The sequence below is a fragment of the Chiloscyllium plagiosum genome, chromosome 3, assembly GCF_004010195.1.
Source record: "Chiloscyllium plagiosum isolate BGI_BamShark_2017 chromosome 3, ASM401019v2, whole genome shotgun sequence".
NCBI lineage: Eukaryota > Metazoa > Chordata > Chondrichthyes > Orectolobiformes > Hemiscylliidae > Chiloscyllium > Chiloscyllium plagiosum.
In genome coordinates this window covers 102442112-102462204 of record NC_057712.1, presented here as the reverse complement: position 1 = coordinate 102462204, position 20093 = coordinate 102442112, and the positions used below count along the sequence as shown (strand labels likewise).

Below are 20093 nucleotides of genomic sequence, written 5' to 3'. Positions count from 1 at the left end.
GCAATGAAACTAATTCCATGATTGTAAGCGAATACTTGTTGCGAGAACGCTTGTTTTGGAATTCTGTTTGGTTTTCGGGTTGAGTTGGCACTGCTCCGGGCAGCCAGCTCCTTACTCACTCACCTGTCCATTTCTGTCAGTGTCGCTGCGGATCCCGAACACACTTCAGTAACTTTTAACATCATCTCATCCAAAAAAAGCGGCGCACAAAATGTGGCCCTATCACCAGACTATTGTGGGGAGGGCGGGGGTGTCATTATAATTTTTATCCTGATGTAGCAGGAGTTCCTAACTGGGTTCAAATTGTAGAAAGCATTAACGTTCCTTCATAAACCAATGTTACTGGCATCTATAGTGAATGCAATTCCGGTGATAACACTCTCTGTTATTCTTATATGTATATATATATGCGTGTGTGTGTGTGTGTGTCTGTGTGGGTATGGGCGTGTGTGTGTGTGCGTCTGTATGTGTCTGTGTGGGCGTGTGTGTCTGTGTCTGTGTGGGTGTGCCTGTGTGTGTCTGTGTTTGTATGGGTGCGTGTGCGTGTCTGTGTGTGTCTGTGTATGTGTCTGTGTGGGTGTGGGCGTGTGTGTGCGTGTGTCTGTATGTGTCTGTGTGCGTGGGTGTGTGTGTGTATACCTGTGTATGTGAACTGAGTTATGACAAACAGTGCTTTCAAATTACTTAAAATGGTGTTATTTGGAGACATCGTTAGACTACCTGGTTTCCTCAGAAGTACTCTTAAACTGCTGGCCTGGCATATTTCTCTGTGAACAGTCGAGAATCCCAAGGGCAATATATGTTTTATTTAAAGGTCAAAAATCACACAACACCAGGTTATAGTCCATCAGGTTTATTTGGAGGTACCAGCTTTCGGAGCGCTGCTCCATCATCAGGTAGGGCAGGATCATAAGACACAGAATTTATAGTAAAAGATCACAGTGTCATGCAATTAAAACGATAGATTGAACAAACCTAGATTACTCCTCTGTAAAGGTATGACACTAGGACTGTCGGTGATAACCATCGGACAATAGAGTGATGAGCTCTCTCTCGTTGCCAGGGCGACAGTTTGAGATATCTGGTTCAAAATTTTAAAACAAACACACAGCGAAATGCTATCAAGACACCCCCGCCCCCACCCCCGTCTAAAAAAGTGACTTAAATCTGAATTGTTTACGAGCTCAGCCGACAGTTAAAGGCCTGGTCACAGGTTTACTGTCTGAGAAACGATATAATTACTCATAGGAGTTCCAAACCACCCGGATTCGTTATTGTGCAAGGCGAAATTTACACAAAACATGATAATGCTTTATTAAAGTTTATGATCATGTTGCTGGTTTATCGAAAAAAAATAAACAAGTCGTGGTTCCCCCCTAATTGATTTTCTTTTGATTAGTTTGACAGCAGCTTGGTTCAAAATCATAAAGTCAGTTAGTGCGAAGGGACGAGCGGGAAATGCAGATTTAAATAAAAGCTGAAAAGAATTCAAAGTGCGGTTTCGGGAGCCCGTTTTCACAAGAATTAAGATTTCTTCCTCCACTCATTGTGCAACGGGAACAGCTCATCCGTCAAAATCCTCCAAATGGGTTCACTATCCACTTCGGAATTGTCACTATACAGGAATCTTTACACCCGTGTGTCCTCCGAAGTCACATAACTATGTCCCAGGGAACCATCTGGCAAAATCTGTGAGGATCTCTCCTTTGGCGTTAAGTGCAAATATAAAATACCAAAACAAATCGACGAAATTAATCAATCAATAGGTTTTCTGCTTTGCTTGAACATAAATATTGGTTAATATGAAAGTGGGAAAGAAAAACACCTTTGACACTCATTTGGAAACGTGGAAACGGTAATGAACATAAAAAATATCGTCAAAAAAAGTCGATATCTTCCTAAGGACGACAGGCCATCATTGCACATCCAGTTAGCTCTTTATGAAATTGTGAACTGAAATGGAATCTGCCCTCTGTATGCGAAACCTTATGGATTAGAATCACTCTACACAATGTACATGAACACAAACGAGCCGGAAATTTCCATTGGTCATGTATGTAATTTCAGCAGAACATGTGACTGGTTTATTCAACTTTCTGGCGTGACAAACTCAAATTGTCCTGATTCAACCTGTCTCGCCATCTCAGAAACCGCGAGGCGTTTGGATGAGAATATATTGCATCCCAAGAGTAGGCTCGGTGCATAGGGTAGAACACGTTTGCAATCACTGGGGGCGTTTGAGCAACATTTCTCCCCCCGGATAACCAGCACGCTGACCTTCGCCACCTTCAAGCTGTACTGGCAGGAAACGTTCATTGGAGACACCCGCGAAAATCACAAGTCGACGCCTGGATGGACTCATGGGTAAGTTTTAGCAAACCGGGTCTGGTATGAAATGTAAAATTCACAAGCCGTTAATGAACATAAACAATATCGTCAAAAAAGATCCATATTTTCGTAAGGATTTGATGCGAGGATCATTGCACATCCAGTTAATTTTTTTTGAGAAATGTGGTCCCCTGCAAATACCGAACAAAGATTTCGTTGCAGAGATTAATTCGACTGAGGAGTGCGCTGGACTCATGATCTGCACCGCAGCAGTCACCTATCTGTGTGTAAGATCAAATTGACTGGTGAAAGTGCAGGTAAGGTCCACTACTTTCTCAAGTTGCTGCCCACAGCGAGTCTCCAGTGAAAAATAGTTTCACATTTCGTTTTATTCTAACTGTCTTCGATTAAGCAAAATGGAATGGAACATGGTTAAGAGGTCAGTGATCAGAGTTATTAATTGTATTGGTTGAGAAATATCAGTGAGTGCTTTAAAATGACTAACCCCGCCAATATGCCCAGTTGGTCTGTAATGCCAACTCGGTTCCAGTCGTACTGAGTATAATTAATTATCGCGAGCTCACTGATGGACTGTTTTTAAACTGGTTTCCCGGCGTGAAAATAAGTGTTTCAACGGCTTTTCAGTTTGCATCTATCTCTAAATATGGGAATAATTTTGTTGTTAGTATCAGTACTGCGCTGGCGAGCAATGTAAAAGGGAAACTTTTCCCGTCAATTCGGGGGAGCAGGGGATGAACGAGCTACCCGGCGTCGGCAGTAGATGGCGCAATATCCATGGAGGCGGCGGGTACAGAGGGTTAACCTACTGAGCACTGTGGCACGGCTGAAGACAATCTTCTCTCATCGCACATGGGGACAAGTGGAGCTTTATGCACTTCTCCCGGCCAGTGCAATGTGTGAGAACTTCACCAGAGAATTGTATCCCATTGAGGAACATCCCTGGATTTGCAATATCGGGGGAGCGGCACGTTCGTCCAATTGAGAGCCCGAATGACAGACATTAACCTAACCTTCGTAGAACGCATTATATTAGCTGCAAAAGGGTCACGTTTTTCCATCATGTTGTACTCATCTCTACGCCTTAATAACTACTAACTACCCATAATTGAAACGAAAGAATCCAAAAACGTTATGATGAATCTGGAAAGATCGATAAGAAATCCAATATAAGCAGCTAACCCTGATACAACTGATGACATGCTCTCTCTCTTAATTGTATAGGCAAACATGTCAGCGGATTCTATAGACTGGGTTTAGGATTATATCTGGAAAAAGAGGTCGTAGGATCACATTTAGCGGTCTAATTTTCACAGGGCATCTTGAAGCAGAACGGGTTTAACTATGTAAAATATATCGTAATTTATTGAGATTTAAATTGTAAAGCATGTGTTTTGGTTATGACACTTTACGTTTTTTTGAACAAGGCAGCTTGATGACATTTTGGACAGTACAGATGCACAAATGCCACGGGAGGATTCGGTCACAATGAACCCACTCACGAAAACCCTAACTGTCAAGGCCAAACCATCCGCCTCTCCTTCTCCAAGCAGTAGAACCCCAGCTCTCAGGGGTGACTGTATTAACGCAGGGTTGCAAATAAATAAACACGGCACATAGTGATGAAGTTATGAATTAGCGAGACGCCATAGTAATCTTTAAAAAGAGTGCGGGACAAGGCCGATCCGCAGTTACAGAGAAGTGATCCCAAAATCAGGGCCTCACAGCTTCTGGATTGTGAGCTATTTTTACCCCTCACACAAGACACACCGAATTCAAATCTTTCCGACAGTGACCGATGACCAGGTCAACACTTCTCCCGTTTATTTTGACGCTTTCCAACCGAACAAAAGTGTAAGAATTTTTGGGTTTTTATGGGCCGTGGTTGGGGGGGCGCGGGGGAGGGGGGGGGGTGAACAGTGAAACTCCCCGGTCGGATCCTCTAGAATCCAGTGACAATCGGTCGCTTTTGGTTTACTCGATTGAAGCTGGTACAAAGTTCCTCGTCTGAACACATTGGGAGATACTTGAGGGAGAGAGGGCAGCCTTTCAATGAAGACATTGTTTGTGTTAATAAACGACCAACCTGGCTGGCTGGCCACAACCTATCACGAATCCTGGGGGTGAACAGTGAAACTCCCCGGTCGGATCCTCTAGAATCCAGTGACAATCGGTCGCTTTTGGTTTACTCGATTGAAGCTGGTACAAAGTTCATCGTCTGAACACATTGGGAGATACTTGAGGGAGAGAGGGCAGCCTTTCAATGAAGACATTGTCTGTGTTAATAAACGATCAACCTGGCTGGCTGGCCACAACCTATCACGAATCCTAATTTATTATTTATTGAAATTGGTACCTACCGCGACCCACGGGTAGTTTGCTCGCACTCCGATTGTTAGATGAGCTGCTGCTTGCGAAATACCACGGATTCGAATCTGAGAGTGGGCTGAACAAAATGCTTTGATGTTACAAGGGCTACATTGCAAAGGAAACACACGGGCTCACCAAACTCTCAGTAACTTGCACTGCGGAATACCGTGCAGTGTGTCATTCTGCATCTGCTAGGCTGGGGGAAGGGAGCTCAATTTAAATCAAAATAATTCATAGAGATCTACCGGGACGAGTTGCTATTTTCATATCCGTGCTTTGTTTCACCCGAAACACTTTTGTAAAAAAAAACAGCGGCGCGTTAACTTTTACGGACTCTCCAAAATGAGATTCACATTTCTGTAGATCAAATTAATCTCCAGCATTAAACTTTGAACAGCACAAGAAACTTGGAGAGACGAGATACGAGGTCTAGTGCATAAAGACATGGTCTGAGCAGAGTGGATATCCTGATTAACTGTATTTGGTCTGGGAATTGGGAGGGGGGGGGGGGGGGGAGTGTGGGGAAATTACTTCAGTTCATTTTACTCTGGCGAGCTGTACTCTATGCTGCCGAACAGATAGGAAAATAAATCTGGAAACATTCATCTATCGGTTTGAAACTAACCATTCCAGTACTCAAATCTCAGTACTTTCTTAATGTCCCAGTACTCAAGTCTCTGCATATTCGTAAATCTCAGTTCTAGTTCTCTGTATATTATTTACGTTCTAGTCCCAGTTCTCTGTATTTTGTCAATGCCCCAATACTATTTCTCTGTATTTTGTCAATGCCCCAATACCAGTTCTCTGTATATTGTTAATGCCCCAATACTAATTCTCTGTATTTTATTCATGCCCCAATACTAGTTCTCTGTAATTTATCAATGCCCCAATACTATTTCTCTGTATTTTATCAATGCCCCAATATAAGTTCTCTGTATATTGTTAATGCCCCAATACTAATTCTCTGTATTTTATTCATGCCCCAATACTAGTTCTCTGTATTTTATCAATGCCCCAATACCAGTTCTCTGTATGTTGTTAATGCCCGAATACCAGTTCTCTGTATTTTATTCATGCCCCAATACTAGTTCTCTGTATTTTATCAATGCCCAATACTATTTCTCTGTATTTTATCAATGCCCCAATACCAGTTCTCTGTATATCGTTAATGCCCCAATACTATTTCTCTGTATTTTATCAATGCCCCAATATTAGTTCGCTGTATATTGTTAATGCCCCAATACTAATTCTCTGTATTTTATTCATGCCCCAATACTAGTTCTCTGTATTTTATCAATGCCCCAATATAAGTTCTCTGTATATTGTTAATGCCACAATACTAATTCTCTGTATTTTATTCATGCCCCAATACCAGTTCTCTGTATATTGTTAATGCCCCAATACTAATTCTCTGTATTTTATTCATGCCCCAATACTAGTTCTCTGTATTTTGTTGTGTTCCAGTACTAAGTCTCTGACTATTCTGGCTTCTTCTTTCTTCTTTGTTTTGTTGGTGTTTGTTGAGTTTGTTTCCCGATTTTGTTTTTTACGAAGTGACAGGCCAGACCCGAGAGAGGCCTGCGCGCCGCCGGGCTGTGAAACTTCGCTCCGAAATTACAGCGAGGTGAGTGAATCGGTGCGAATTTGTGCAGGGCCAGGCATTTCCGTGGGGCTGGCGGCTAACAGGAGCTCGCTCAGAGGGGGGTTGAGGGAACGAAAGGCGGAATCGTGTAGCAGATCGGAACCGGACAGAGACCGGAGGAGGGGGTTCTGGCGGCTGGATTTGCGCATTGTTGGTGTTTTACTCTCACCGATAACCTTGATCCAACTGACTTCATTAGCGACAACAATTGGACAGTCAGATTTATCTCATGCTTCGAGTCTCGCTTCTGGTTTCCGATCACTAATTTCGGGGAGTGTGTGGGTACAGAGGGTTGCGTAGGAAATTAAACCGAAATACAACGTTTTTTCAAAAAAATGAGGGCAGTAGAGGGGAAGACAGAAAATAAAATCTCTAAAGTGAAAAACATAGAAATCAATAATACCCAGGCCAGCAGCACGTAATAATTATTTACTTGTACCATTTCTCTTGAGCTTCATTTTTTAACTTCAAACCCTACCTAAATATGGGTTTTGAGCATATCTTTTAAAGAAAACCATTTAAGATTGATGTTAAATTTCTGAAATAAGTTCTTAAGTGAGTATTGATATCAAGACATAAACTTCAATACGCATCAACCTTTGTAGGAAATGATCAACATTTGATGTAAAAACTGTCCTCAAAAGGACCTTCATATAAGATGTACACGCGATATATGACTACAGATAAATACTTCATTCTGGCAAAAAGACATTTGGGGTTTCCTATACAAAAAAAAATATTTTAAATGGTTCGTTAGGGAGTTAATGGAGAGAGAGAGTGTGTCAGTGACTGGGAATGGAGAGGTTGGGAATCAGTTTAAATGGATTATCCCCGTAATGCAGGCACGCTGGGAGAGCTTTCCTTTGGCGGAAAGTTGAGCGAGCGTGCCACAGGAAATGACTGGCAGAGACCTCGCACTTTTTTAAATGGGAGAGGTCCACATCTTTGCAAACAGAGGAATATGCTGGGTGACTGGAGGAGCTCAGGGCACTATAACACTCGTTTGGAAATACTTGAGTGAGGAGCCTGCATTAGTCACCATCGCCTCCTTTCTATAAATCTATCTGGATCGTTATAGTGCAACTGGGGATGTTTGTAATCACAAGGAAGCTGTGTCTACCCTTATCAAACGAACGCCCTGAATTCGATTCCAGTCTAACTGTTTTTGTGTAGAATTGTTGGTGACATAATTGCAAAGTTTCGGCATTAACCTCTTTATTGAACTTTACTGCGGTGCGGCTAATCGGATTCAGTGAGATGTATAAATATCTGAGCGAATATCAACATTATTCTGTTTTGTTTCTGTCTGGGTTTGATGTTTTGGGATTTTGCTCTCGCCGTGCATTTGGTTCAGCCTCTTTAAACATAAATGGGCGGTAAACGCGCTGTGCTGTTACTGGCTTTAATTTAAACCATTTGTAATTTATTTTATTTAAAATTCGTTTCCCGTCGTAAGGAACACTCCCATACCAGCTGTGGACTTTTAAAAAAGAATAAATCCAGTGGTTTGGCTTATAATTTATTCGGAGATATTTCTGTTAATGACTTTGACGTATTTCCCTGCTCACCACTGGCATTTATTGCCTCTCATACTCAAGCTTGTTGACATATTTGGAAATATTATGCTATTCTATCAAGATGTCCTGCCATGCATCTGTCTATGATTTAACCACTATCCGCAATATATTTGCTAGTCACTCCATATACGTCTACAATTACAAATCAGCCTACTGGCACCAGTGGTATGTTGAAATACTGGCTGAGCATGTTACTCAGTAATATGGGAAATCCTGCCCGATTCTTACCTGCATGTTAACTTGCAGCGATGTCAATCATTTGACAACATTTAGGGCCACATCTGCCCGCGGATTACTGGCGTTAAGTAGGAGTGATTGGCATTATAAAAGCGCCTGATACCAGTTTTAAGAACTGTTTCGGTATTGATTAGGAGGATGCAAGAGGGGGCAAAATCCGAAGGGGGTGACATGTCTGACTTTGGTCTTATGCGCGGTGGGAATTCTGCACATGAGGTCGGGTGCAAATGAAACTTTCGCTGCAACCTCTTTTGGTGTCTGTCATGGTAATATTGATCTGGCCCCGTTGCTGCTGAGGACGGGGGGGGGGGGGGGGGTAGAGGATGGGGACGGGAGTCGGGTGTGTGTGTAGACCTGTGATGCAAGTGGAACTGCCCGCTCTGGGACCAGCTCCCTCCATCCCTCACGGCCTAGGAGAAGCGGCAGATGATAATGAGGTCCGTGCCCCCATTGGGCGAGGAGGACAATCGGCGGGCAGTGATAGGGCGAAGCAGCTGTGATTGGCAGCAGACGGGGCCCCGCCTCCTCCCGCCGCCCTGTGTGTGTGTGTGTGTGTTGGGGGTGGGTGTGACACGCGTGGAGCTGAGCCGCCTCAGCTATGTCCCTCTCTCTCGCTGCTCGCAAGTGCTGACAGATCCAGGCAACAAAATTCAATTACCAGCCCTAATTGCGCTCAGAAAGAGAGGGAGAGAGAGGAAGGGAGTCCATCCGCGGCGCCTCCACTCCATGTCACTCCAACTGGACGAGACGGAGCGCCCTTGTTCTTTTTTTTCTCTCCCTCCCTAAATCTCTCAACCCCATCAGTATTTTCACCCAGCAGTAAGGCATTGGATTGGGATTGGGAGTTTGTGTTTGTGTGTGTGTGTGTGGGGAGAGAGGGAGGGAGGTGAGGGAAAGAAAACAACTTTTTGAAGACAAAAATCTGTGTGTGTGTGTGTGTGTTGTCTCACTCGCACTCACACGCACAGCCCAGCGTGGGATGGCTGAGAAAAGGAGATCTCCGTCCGCAATGAGTTTGAAAGCTCATGCCTTTTCGGTGGAAGCGCTGATCGGGGCGGAAAAGAAGAGGAAAGTGGAGGGGCGCGCCGACATCGGGGTCGAGCTGAAAGAGCGAAGGACGAGCCCGAGCGTGAACGGGCCGAGCAAGGACAGGGGCTCCGAGGGGCAGAATCGCTGCGAAACTGAGCACAGCGAGAGAGCCGGTGAGTTCCCCCACGCCTCCCCAGGCTTTTCGCTCGCATCCTCCAGCTGCTGTTATTTACCATTAGCTTCGCCGGGAGAGAGAGAGAGGGAGGGGGGGAAAACGACTTCGACAAGGAATGCTGCTGTTGGCAGCTCGGTTTCGTTTTAGTTTTAAACAATCAAAAATTGTTTTTTTTTTCAACAATCTAATTCCAGATCAAAAAATATGTCACATCAGTTTCTGGGACAAATCAAATTACTTCAGCTTTGTATGCATGCCATAGAAATGATTATGCAATTCTACTTAGTACTTATTATGCAATTGTACTTAGTTTTTTTACTGTTTAGATTGCATCACGTCGCTCTGTTCGGTATCGAACTCTATCACCTGGGGTTATAAATCGTGGCGCTTTCACGCATTCTTTTCTCTTCCTTTGGTGCTTCAGTTGTGAATGGGGACGATGCCTTGTCGTGTCCGTCCCCTCCGGTCGTCAGTAAGGCCTACATTGCGCCCAAGTGTGGCACCTCCCGGGAGGACATCCACGTCGAGCTTCAGGGAGCAGACCTGTGGAAGAGGTTTCACGAGATCGGCACCGAGATGATCATCACCAAAGCAGGCAGGTCAGTCTGAGAGTCTGTGGTCCCCAGGCAAGGTGCGCGGGTTTGGTTCCGGTGGCTTTACTAACAGGGTAGACATCAGTGTTGTTTTGAGTGGATTTACTAACAGGGTAGACATCAGTGTTTATTTTCGGTGGGTTTACTAAAAACTAGACAATAGTGTTGTTTTTGATGGGTTTACTAACAGGATAGACATCAGTGTTGTTTTGGGTGGATTTACTAACAGGGTAGACATCAGTGTTGTTTTGGGTGGATTTACTATTGGATAGACATCAGTGTTGTTTTCGGTGTGTTTACTAACAGGGTAGACATCAGTGTTGTTTTGGGTGGATTTACTAACAGGATAGACATCAGTGTTGTTTTGGGTGGATTTACTAACAGGGTAGACATCAGTGTTGTTTTTGATGGGTTTACAAACAGGGTAGACATCAGTGTTGTTTTGGGTGGATTTACTAACAGGGTAGACATCAGTGTTGTTTTCGGTGTGTTTACTAACAGGGTAGACATCAGTGTTGTTTTGGGTGGATTTACTAACAGGGGGAGACACATCAGTGTTGTTTTGGGTGGGTTTACTAACGGGAGACACATCAGTGTTTGTTTTTGATGAGTTTACTAACAGGGTAGACATCAGTGTTTGTTTTGGGTGGGTTTACTAACAGGGGAGACACATCAGTGTTGTTTTGGCGTTCGCCTACATTCGGTTGGCCGGTCTGCGTCAATTTAATACATGCACAGCTATTAAACCGCTTTTCCGAAGAACAATTTCAGATGCACCGGCAATCCAGCGTGCAAACACCCACTTGGGAGCAGCTTGAGAATGGGGAATGGGGAAACTGCAACGTATCGAAAAGTAAATGTTTTTGGAAGTGTTTCCCTTGATGTGTTTTTGTCTAGCCCAGATTCAGTAGTTTTAAAGGCCAGGCAGTATTTTGGGAGTGTCGGCCGTTTCTCTCCAGCTGTTTATTATGGCGGCTCCAGGTTTCGCTGCAAAGTCTCAGTCGTCTGCTCCGACATTTGGTAGATCCGATTGAGAGGGGGCTTGGCAGGCTGAAGACTGACTGGTTTAGCTTTTTGTTTCTTTTTCTCTCTCTCTCTTAAAGCAATTTGATTGGTTTGTATATGTTCCTGTTGGTCTTTGCTAGGAGAATGTTTCCGGCTATGCGGGTGAAGATGACGGGACTCGATCCCCACCAGCAGTATTACATCGCCATGGACATTATACCCGTGGACAATAAGCGGTACAGGTTAGAGCACGGAGCTGGGAGCAAGAGGGAAATGGTCTGCACTTGAACTCGCGTAGTCACAAACCCGGCGTCAAAGGGGGCACTCAGAATTAAAGTTCCTGAGCGCAACAGGGTTTTTTGGGATACTTACTGAAGAGCAAAATTGTAGGTCTGCGGAGTCAGAGAGTGTGTGGGTTAGAGCATAAACAGTTTACAATAAACCAGGTTTCAATAAACACCTGAAAGAGGAATCGGGAAGAGTTCGGACGGGCCGAATGTCGTTGGGCTGAGTTCCTGGTTGATTCAGGTGCCAGTGTAAGGTCTATGATCCACACATCGCTGACCACTCGGGGTACAACCAGCGGCAGGCCAGCCCTCTCACTCAGACCGGTAATCCACGTCCTGCAGTATTAAACAGCATCCCTCTCAGAGAGTCACTGCAGCGACTGGCGACAGTTCTCTCCGGCCGGAGCGCGTCTCACCAAATCCAAACCTGCAAACACTGGTCGGAATTATAGGACCAATACTTAAGAATTCCTCTTTGTAACCTGCATTTCCCCCTTCCACAGTCCCGACCAGAACACTGTTTTGCAAGACCGTATATGTCCTCCAATTCAACCTTAAAACTTCACTAAAGAGTCAACGGTTATCGCGGTGGGCGGGAGACTATAGTCGGAGGGGTACAATGGCCTACTCCTGGTCCTAATTCCGATGGACACCTCTCCTATTACTTGTACCTTCTAGCAATAACGCATGTGGTCCGAAAACCTCTCGTCCACCTTCGAGCAAGCCCATCAACATTGGCAAACGGTTGATTTATCGCGAAACCGCGCACCTACCCCGTTGTTTAACAAGAGGTCCTAGCTTCCCAACTAACCCCAAAGCGCTTGTCTCACTTAGCCCTAGTACTGGACGCACCACTCCCAGAATAATTGCTTGTTCAAAACTAAAAACATCAATTCTGAATTCAAATCTTTAAGGCCATTCACCAACATGAGCCCCTTGTCACCTTTACAGGATTTCCAAACGGTGTAATTGTAATTGCATCCGGGGAATTGTACTTAGTTTAAACATTTCGACTTGCTTGGTTTAGTTTGCTATTTCAATGAAGTAGTAAGTGTTGGTGTTCCCGGGAGGGTCCAGCTCGGTTGTGTTCTCTCTCTCTCTGCTCTGGGTGCAGGTATGTGTATCACAGCTCCAAATGGATGGTAGCTGGCAATGCAGATTCTCCGGTACCGCCTCGGGTTTACATCCACCCGGACTCCCCGGCCTCGGGGGATACCTGGATGCGGCAGGTCATCAGCTTTGACAAGCTCAAACTCACCAACAACGAACTGGACGACCAAGGACATGTGAGTTGTGCCTGTCTTTCAAAGCCGCCACCCTTTCCTCGCCGGACCGATTGATGCGGTTCATTCCGAACCAGATTAGTGCAAATACCTGCCCGCGTTTTAGTGTTTATCACCAGTAAGCGATGAGTGCAGTGTCCCTGACGCCTCGACCCGGCTGAGTTTGTTTAAAAAACGACCTCAAACTGATGAGGTGGCCGCAGATGAGGTAACCTGTTTATTTAAGTAAGGCAGGGTCAGGAAATGGGCAGAGAGAGACCTCTCCTTTCCCTGATGGGTGATGATTTGGAAACACCGCTGAAGAGTTTTACAAATTATATTTAACATCAAAATAAGAACCAGGAAAACTAGAAGTGTATAACTTGACACATGGAAACTTAAAAACAATGTAAACATCGATAGAATTCTGTACATGGGAGTCGTGTAAACGATAGACTTATAAAAATGATCCCAACTGTCTCCACACACACAGTAACGGTGAATCTTCGATAACAGTGATTGGGGAATTGCCTGGGAAATTTCCAATTTTCTAAATTGGCTCGAGCCTTCCTTTTTGTAAACTCTTTACGATAAAGATATCGTGACAATGATTTCTGTTCTGCATTTTCTTGTTTGCTAGTCAGCCCCGTATGAATGTGGCGCTCCGTTTGGGGGACGTCGGCTTGCTATCTTTGTACCCTGAGCGGATAAAGCCGGCCGGCCGGTGAAATAGGGTCCTGTGGCAGTGCCCAGGGCTGAACAAGAACAGGGCGGGGGGCGCGGGGGGGGGGGGGGGGGGGAGGGAATAATAAACAGGAAAGAAATATCCCAACACGGAGTAATCGTATTGCTGGGTATTGGTGCCTGACTGGTGTTCTGATTTGAATTCCGAACTGAGGTGTTCAAACTTAATGACAAAGAGAAAGGATTATTCTGGAAATGTGCGCATTAAGGAGGTGACGAGCCGCCTGGAATCGTCTGTTCTTACAGTAGCTGCCTGGATAAACGGAGATTCTGGATTAGTGGTGCTGGAACAGCACAGCAGTTCAGGCAGCATCAGAGGAGCAGGAAAATCGACGTTTCGGGCAAAAGCCCTTCATCAGGAATAAAGCTAGATAAACGGAGAGCCAATTGCCTAGAGAGCAAATTGGGGCAAGGTCGATTATTCCACCACGTTAACTTTCTTTTTAACAATAAATTCATAAGCAGTCTTTTAATTTCTAAATTTGAAAAAGAAAATCAGACTCTCAGTCTCTCACAGCAGAGCTGAAATCAGGAACTTTTGGTTAATAACCCTCTTGCACATTTTGTTTTGGAGGGAAGGGTGTTGGGTATAAAATTATTTGGAGGAGCCGGTGTTGGACTGGGGTGGAGAAAGTTCAAAACCACACAACACCAGGTTATAGTCAGGTGGTTGTGGAGTGGCAGCGCTCCGAAAGCAAGTGCTTCCGAATAAACCTGTTGGCCTATAACCTGGTGTTGTGTGGTTTTTAATGGTGCAAAATGATTCACATAAGGACCTTTCCGCACAAAAAGAATTTATAGCTTCTCACGCCCAGCAGAATCCCACTCTCACTATCTCCTTCCACATCTCCCGTGCAGTTCCTTGTGGATCTGATTGCTAATTAAAAAGAATAACTCTTTTCCGGTATCCACATCCACCAGGATGTAACTACTCTTGCTTCACCAGCCTTTCTGCACTAGGGGCGGTTTGCTTTCGGGGGCCGGGAGTCACTGAGTAGATGTGATCGCTGAAAGCTACCCAGCTGTTGGTGCCGGCTGGGTGCGAGAGTGTTCGGATTTCTCCGAAACGTTGAACAGGTCGGGCTTTGCAACAGCTCAAGCAGAGGGCCAAGTGTCATCTCGATCAGAGATGTTCCGTCTGCCACTGGTTAGCAAGCGAGGCACGGATCAGGGAGACATGAGCTGTTCATTCCCCGGGAGAATGCTTTTAAAACTGTCAGGCAGCGCTAGCTCAGAATAACAATCGGGCATTCTGCAATTATTTAAATGAACATGAGACTGACCCAATAACAGCAGCATAAAGACCCGCAGCCTCTGGGTATCTAGCCGAGCATATCAAAATGATGGCAAGATTTACCATAAAAACTGTCTGATGCCTGAATATGTCCCGGCGCAATTACAATGGAGGACGGCGGAGTAAATAAAGGCAGGAAGAAATAATTAGAGTCACTCTTTTAAAATAGACGGGGCTTTTTGCTTGCTTGCTGGAGCCCAGGCGGGAGGAAGGTCCCGCTGTGGAATGAAACCAAGTGCCTGTCACTAACTGACCGTGTGGGACCAGGGGGGACATTGTCATTCCCGGTTCCTGAAGGTGGCTCCTTCACCAAACCGCCAGCGCTCAGAGAGCAACAGCTACCTCTCCGGCCAGGTGGGCTCTCTCTCTCACACACACAAACACACCTCTCAGTTTGTTTATCTCTTCCCGGGACAGATTATACTGCATTCGATGCACAAGTACCAGCCTCGGGTCCATGTCATCCGCAAGGAATGTGCGGAGGAGCTGTCGCCGGTCAAGCCCATCCCGGGAGGGGACGGCGTCCAACACTTCTGCTTCCCCGAGACCGTCTTCACCACCGTCACCGCTTACCAGAACCAACAGGTAAGGGGGCGGAGGGGTGTCTGACCCGGGCTGACACACCCCCACAGCGAGCCCACACCGAACCGCTCTCCCTGACTGCATTCACACAAGAACGAACAGCCGGCCCTCTCTCTCTTGTAAATCGAATATGACATTTTAAATATATATATATCATGCTGTAATATCACGGACTGGGCCGACTTTTGGACAAATGTTTCACTTGAAAATAACTTTTATCAAGACTGCACCAGGGGGGTGGTAACTGCAAAAGCTTTAGAAATTGGGTCTGGGTGTGTGCAGAGCAGAGCAGCAGTGTTAGATCCAGTTTGAAAGCAGACGTGTGAGATGTGCCGCCCTCTAATCTCAACTCCACTTCTGTCTCAGATCACTCGACTGAAGATCGACAGGAACCCATTTGCTAAAGGCTTCCGAGATTCCGGGCGGAACAGGTAAATCATTGGGTTGCTCCCGTCAGAGGGCGCCTTGAACAGCGCCGGCAATGTACATCTGTGTGTGTGTGTGTGAGAGACAACACTCACACCACCAACTTACAGCCTTCCCCGTGTGAAAGGCCACTTTCCAGTCAAGACCTCACCCTCCTCCGCCTCACTCAAATGGGGGCAATTGGCGGGCGGCACCACCATAGAAAAGGGACAGTTGCAGAGATTAATGGGGCATTTTTCCTCCAGCCTCTATACTGCCCTTAAAGTTTAAAAGCAGAAAGGGACAAACACTGGCGTCTGAGAAAATACAGGGAAGGACAAACTTTATTCTGCTTAACTAAACTGGGCTGTTTGATCGCGCAAGCGCGGCAAGTGATCAAATGGGAAAAGTTCAAGGCATCTTGGATAAATTATCGCCTGAGCAACATCTCTCCGGGAGGCGACTTTTATCCCGGCTAAACCCAAGCGTTCCTATTACTGGGAAAACGAAGCCTGATTTTTGAGCCCAAGTCAACCCAATAAATATTTTATGATAGCTTCCTGCAAAATGCCCATGATCCCCTGTAAAAGTCAGTGTGAAAGCCGTTATATCGGAACAAAAGATTGGCAAGCGAGCATTCAGCTCAACTTTCGATATACTTTTTTTTCATCATCTGGTTGCTGTGACTGTTTCAAGACTGCGGCCAAACGTCGGGCCATCATATCGGCGCTCCGTTGTCATATTTTGTATTGCCCTTCTCCCAAATCGGGAAAGAAAGGCTTCATTTGCAGGGCAACATTGTATCAGAGGGTCTAAAACTGCTGAGAACAATTCATTAATAAAGCAGGCTCCGATAACCAGTTGCAGAAGGAATATGGAACGTGTGCAAGGAAATATAAAACCAGTCTGTTTAGCATTACCGGTGGGAAAAATAATGGCATCTCCAGAAAACGATAAAATACAAAAAAACTAGGAATGACAGATAGCAAATTATCATTTTCTCTGTATTTTTAGGGGATGTCGATATCTGTGTTGTTCACAGTCCCTAACTCCCCTCCAACGAAATGGTTTGCTTGGTCATTTTCAAAGAGCAGTTCAGATTTAACCACATTATTGTGGAGCTGGTGTCACTGGTGTTATAGATTTGAGAAGGATGGCCAATGGTCTTCCTGAAAGAACATTCGGACAGAAGTTGAATAGTCAACGTGGACTTCAAATAGGAAAGTTTCACTTGACTAGAGTAATCAAAACCTTTGAAGCACAGAGATTAGACAATGTTGAAGTCCAGTCGATGCAGCCATTTAATCTGGACTCCAAAATAAAAACAAAACCCTTTCAATAAATAATCGTGTTTTAGATTAATTCAGGTCATGATTAGGCTAATTGTTAGCTGACTAGCAAAAAGATAAATATTCAGAATGATAGAAGAGGTTGGATTACATAATGATTAGAGCTGGACCGCTGTTGTACCTATTCAGTTTTTATGCATGGTTTAGATTTTGGAATCAAAAACACATTTTATAAATTTGTGAAAAATGCAAAATTTGGAGAGATAGTGAAAACGGAAGAGGACTTCAACGAAATGCAGAATGACATTAATAAGTATACAGAGTGGGCATCAAACTGCCGAATGAATTCAATCATGGGTAAGTGGAATGTTTGGTCAGAAAGATAAGGAGCAAGAAGGGCATGTGTTTCATAGGAAATATGAATCTCAGCAGCAGAACATGGAACATGTTTTAAAATAGGGTAGAAGGGATCTGAGACTACACATACACAAAGCACTGAGATTGGAATTACTGGTTCATCATAACAAAGTCAAATCACAGTCACAAGGGTTCATTTCTAGATGGATAGATCTGAAAAGTAGATAAGTTATATTCAGTTTGTACTCAACCTTAATTAGACAAACTCTGGGCATTGTGTATGCTTCTGGTCACCATATCATAGAAAAACTAGAGGCACAAACAAAGATGCAAAAATACATCATTACAGGAGCGATACTGTGAGATTGTAACTCTCAGAAAATGACAAAGGGTGGCTCAGTGGCTAGTACTGTTGCCTCACAGCACCAGGGACCAGGGTTCAATTCCTACCTCGAGTGACTGTCAGTGTGAAGTTTGCACATTCTCCCTGTGTCTGTGTGGGTTTCATCTGGGCGCTCTGGTTTCCTCCCACAGCCCAAAAGAAATGCAGGTCAGATGGATTGGCCATGCTAAATTGCCCAAGAGTATTAGATGCATTAGTCAGAAGGAAATGGGTTACTGTTCAGAGTGTCGATGTGGACTTATTGGGCCGAAGGGGCTATTTCCACACTGTAGGAAATCTAATCAACTCTACTTAAAATTAAATGCTGAAGAATAACCTCATAAAGATGATTAAATTAAGAAAGGCTCTGATAGGGTAGAAACAGAAACTGTGATTCAACACATGGTAAAGAGCATAACCGGAGACTATTGATATAAGATCATCACCAAGGAATATCACATCTGCTTTTTAAAAGGAAGTTAAATAAACATACAAGGGTGAAGGAAGTAGGGGATTTTGCTGATAAACTCATAGAATCATGGAAATTGGTTCCACAGAAATTTTTGTTTTATTCATTAAGGATATGGGTGTTGCTGGTAAGGTCAGCATTTGTCTGTTTCTCTTTGCCCTTGAAGGTGGGGCCGGGGCTGGTGGGAGGGAATGGTTTTACGCCAACATCTTGGATTAGACTGCTGTGGTTTGCTCAGCCATTTAACAGAACAATTAAGCTTCAAGTCTATGGGTCTGGAATCACATTTAGTAAAGATGGCAGATTTCTTTTCCAGGAGAGAATCAGATGGGATTGAAGCAGAGGTTTATGGTCTCCATCACTGTTATTAACTTGCATTCCAGATTTTGTTCAATTCATTTAATTTAATTTCTACAACTGTTAAAGGGGAATTACACTCCAATTTCTGGATTATCAGTCCAGGCCTCTGGATTACTATTCAGTGACAGGGTCACTAAGGTGTCTTACTCTGTGCCAGCTAAAAATATTCGTTTCTCCTTTACCCCTAAGGCCTTAGCTTCTCTGCCTTTGACCACTATTGTCGAACTAAGTATTTGAGTAATGTGATATCTGGCAATGAGAAAGCAATTCTTTACACCCACTCTGAATACTTCGGTTTGAGCTGAGGACTGCACTGCGAAGAGGACATACAGAGGCCACAAAGGCATAAGTTAGATTCATTGAATGGTCAAAAATCTGCCAAGTAGGATATAATTTAGGAAAATGTGAAATTTTCTGTTTAATCAGGAAATTACAGAGCTGTGAGATGCAGGGGGATCTGAGTGCCCTGGTGCACAAAACACAAAAGCCTGGTATGGAGGTACAGCATGTAATTAGGAAAGGTTATAGAACATTACGTTATAGAATTCCAACAGTGTGGAGACAGCCCCTTCAGCCCAACAAGTCCACACCAACCATCCAAAGGGTAACCCATCCAAACCCATTCTTCTACATTTACCCCTGAGTAATGCTCCTAACCTGCACATCCCTGAACACTACAGGCAATTTAGCATGGCCAATTCACCTGGCTTTCACATCTTTGGACTGTGGGAGGAAACCAGAGCACCTGAAGGAAACCCATGCTGACACGGGGAGAATGTGCAAACTCCACGCAATCACCCAAGGCTGGAATCGAACCTGGGTCCTTGGTGCTGTGAGGCTGCAGTGCTAACCACTGAGCCGCCATACTTCCTGCAGCCACCATGCCACCCGTGCTATATTATAATTCATTGCAAAGAGAATTGAATGCAAAGGTAGGCAGCTTATGCTTCAGTATTCCAGAACATTGGCAAGATGCCATCTGTATTGTGTACAACATTGGTCTCCTTATTTAAGGAAGGATTGAAATGCATTGAAAGAATTTCAGAGAAGTTTTTCCGACTCCGAGCTGGAATGGGTGAGTTGTCCTGTGGGGGCAGGTTGCACAGGCCAGGCTTTTATCTACTGGTATTTCGAGGAGTAGGAGGCAAACTAATTGAAACATACGATCCTAAGTGGTCTTGACAGGATGGAAGGGATGTTTCCTCTTGTGGGAGAATCTAAGTAATTATTCAAAAATAAAAGGTTTTCCATTAAAGACCCAAGTTTCTCTCATAAGGTCAAGAGGCTTAGGAAAGATCTTCCTGAACAGGCGATAGAAGCAGTGTCTTGGCAGAGGTGAAAATGTTCCTGTTAACCAAATAGTGAAGGGGGTTATGGTCAGTTCTGTCATTATGTTATTGAATGGCACAGCAGACTTAAGAGGGGAGAGGGCCTGGTCTGGCTCCTAATTCATGATATACATGTACCACTTTTGGCAGACTACGTAATACTGGCTAGGAGCAAATGACTGCGGATGATGGAATATCTACTGAAAAACAAAAGATGTTGGAGATCACAGTGGGTCAAGCAGCATCCATGGAGAGAGAGCAAGCTAACATTTCGAGTCAAGATGACTCTTCATCAGAGCTGGTGAAGTGTGGAGGGGAAAGCATTTAGGTGGTGGGGGGTGTGGTTGGAGTGCTGGGGGA

At 44.6% G+C, this 20093-nt stretch overlaps 1 protein-coding gene across 6 annotated transcripts in view; it reads left to right on the top strand.

Moving 5' to 3' along the window:
• Positions 1-8588: 8588 nt before the first annotated feature.
• tbx18 (T-box transcription factor 18) overlaps positions 8589-20093 on the top strand; it is a 38827-nt gene continuing 27322 nt past the window's right edge. For 2 of the 6 annotated variants that reach the window (XR_006311225.1, XM_043686976.1), the window contains exons 1-6: positions 8611-9374; positions 9801-9975; positions 11115-11216; positions 12376-12547; positions 14979-15146; positions 15510-15574. Coding sequence is in view for 5 of the 6 variants with exons in the window: in XM_043686976.1 (XP_043542911.1) it covers positions 9152-9374; positions 9801-9975; positions 11115-11216; positions 12376-12547; positions 14979-15146; positions 15510-15574 (905 nt within the window). In the remaining variant the exon portion in view is untranslated. Of the gene's footprint in view, positions 9375-9800; positions 9976-11114; positions 11217-12375; positions 12548-14978; positions 15147-15509; positions 15575-20093 lie in introns of all 6 variants that reach the window. The other 4 variants (XM_043686980.1, XM_043686979.1, XM_043686978.1 and 1 more) reach the window with 4 other exon arrangements.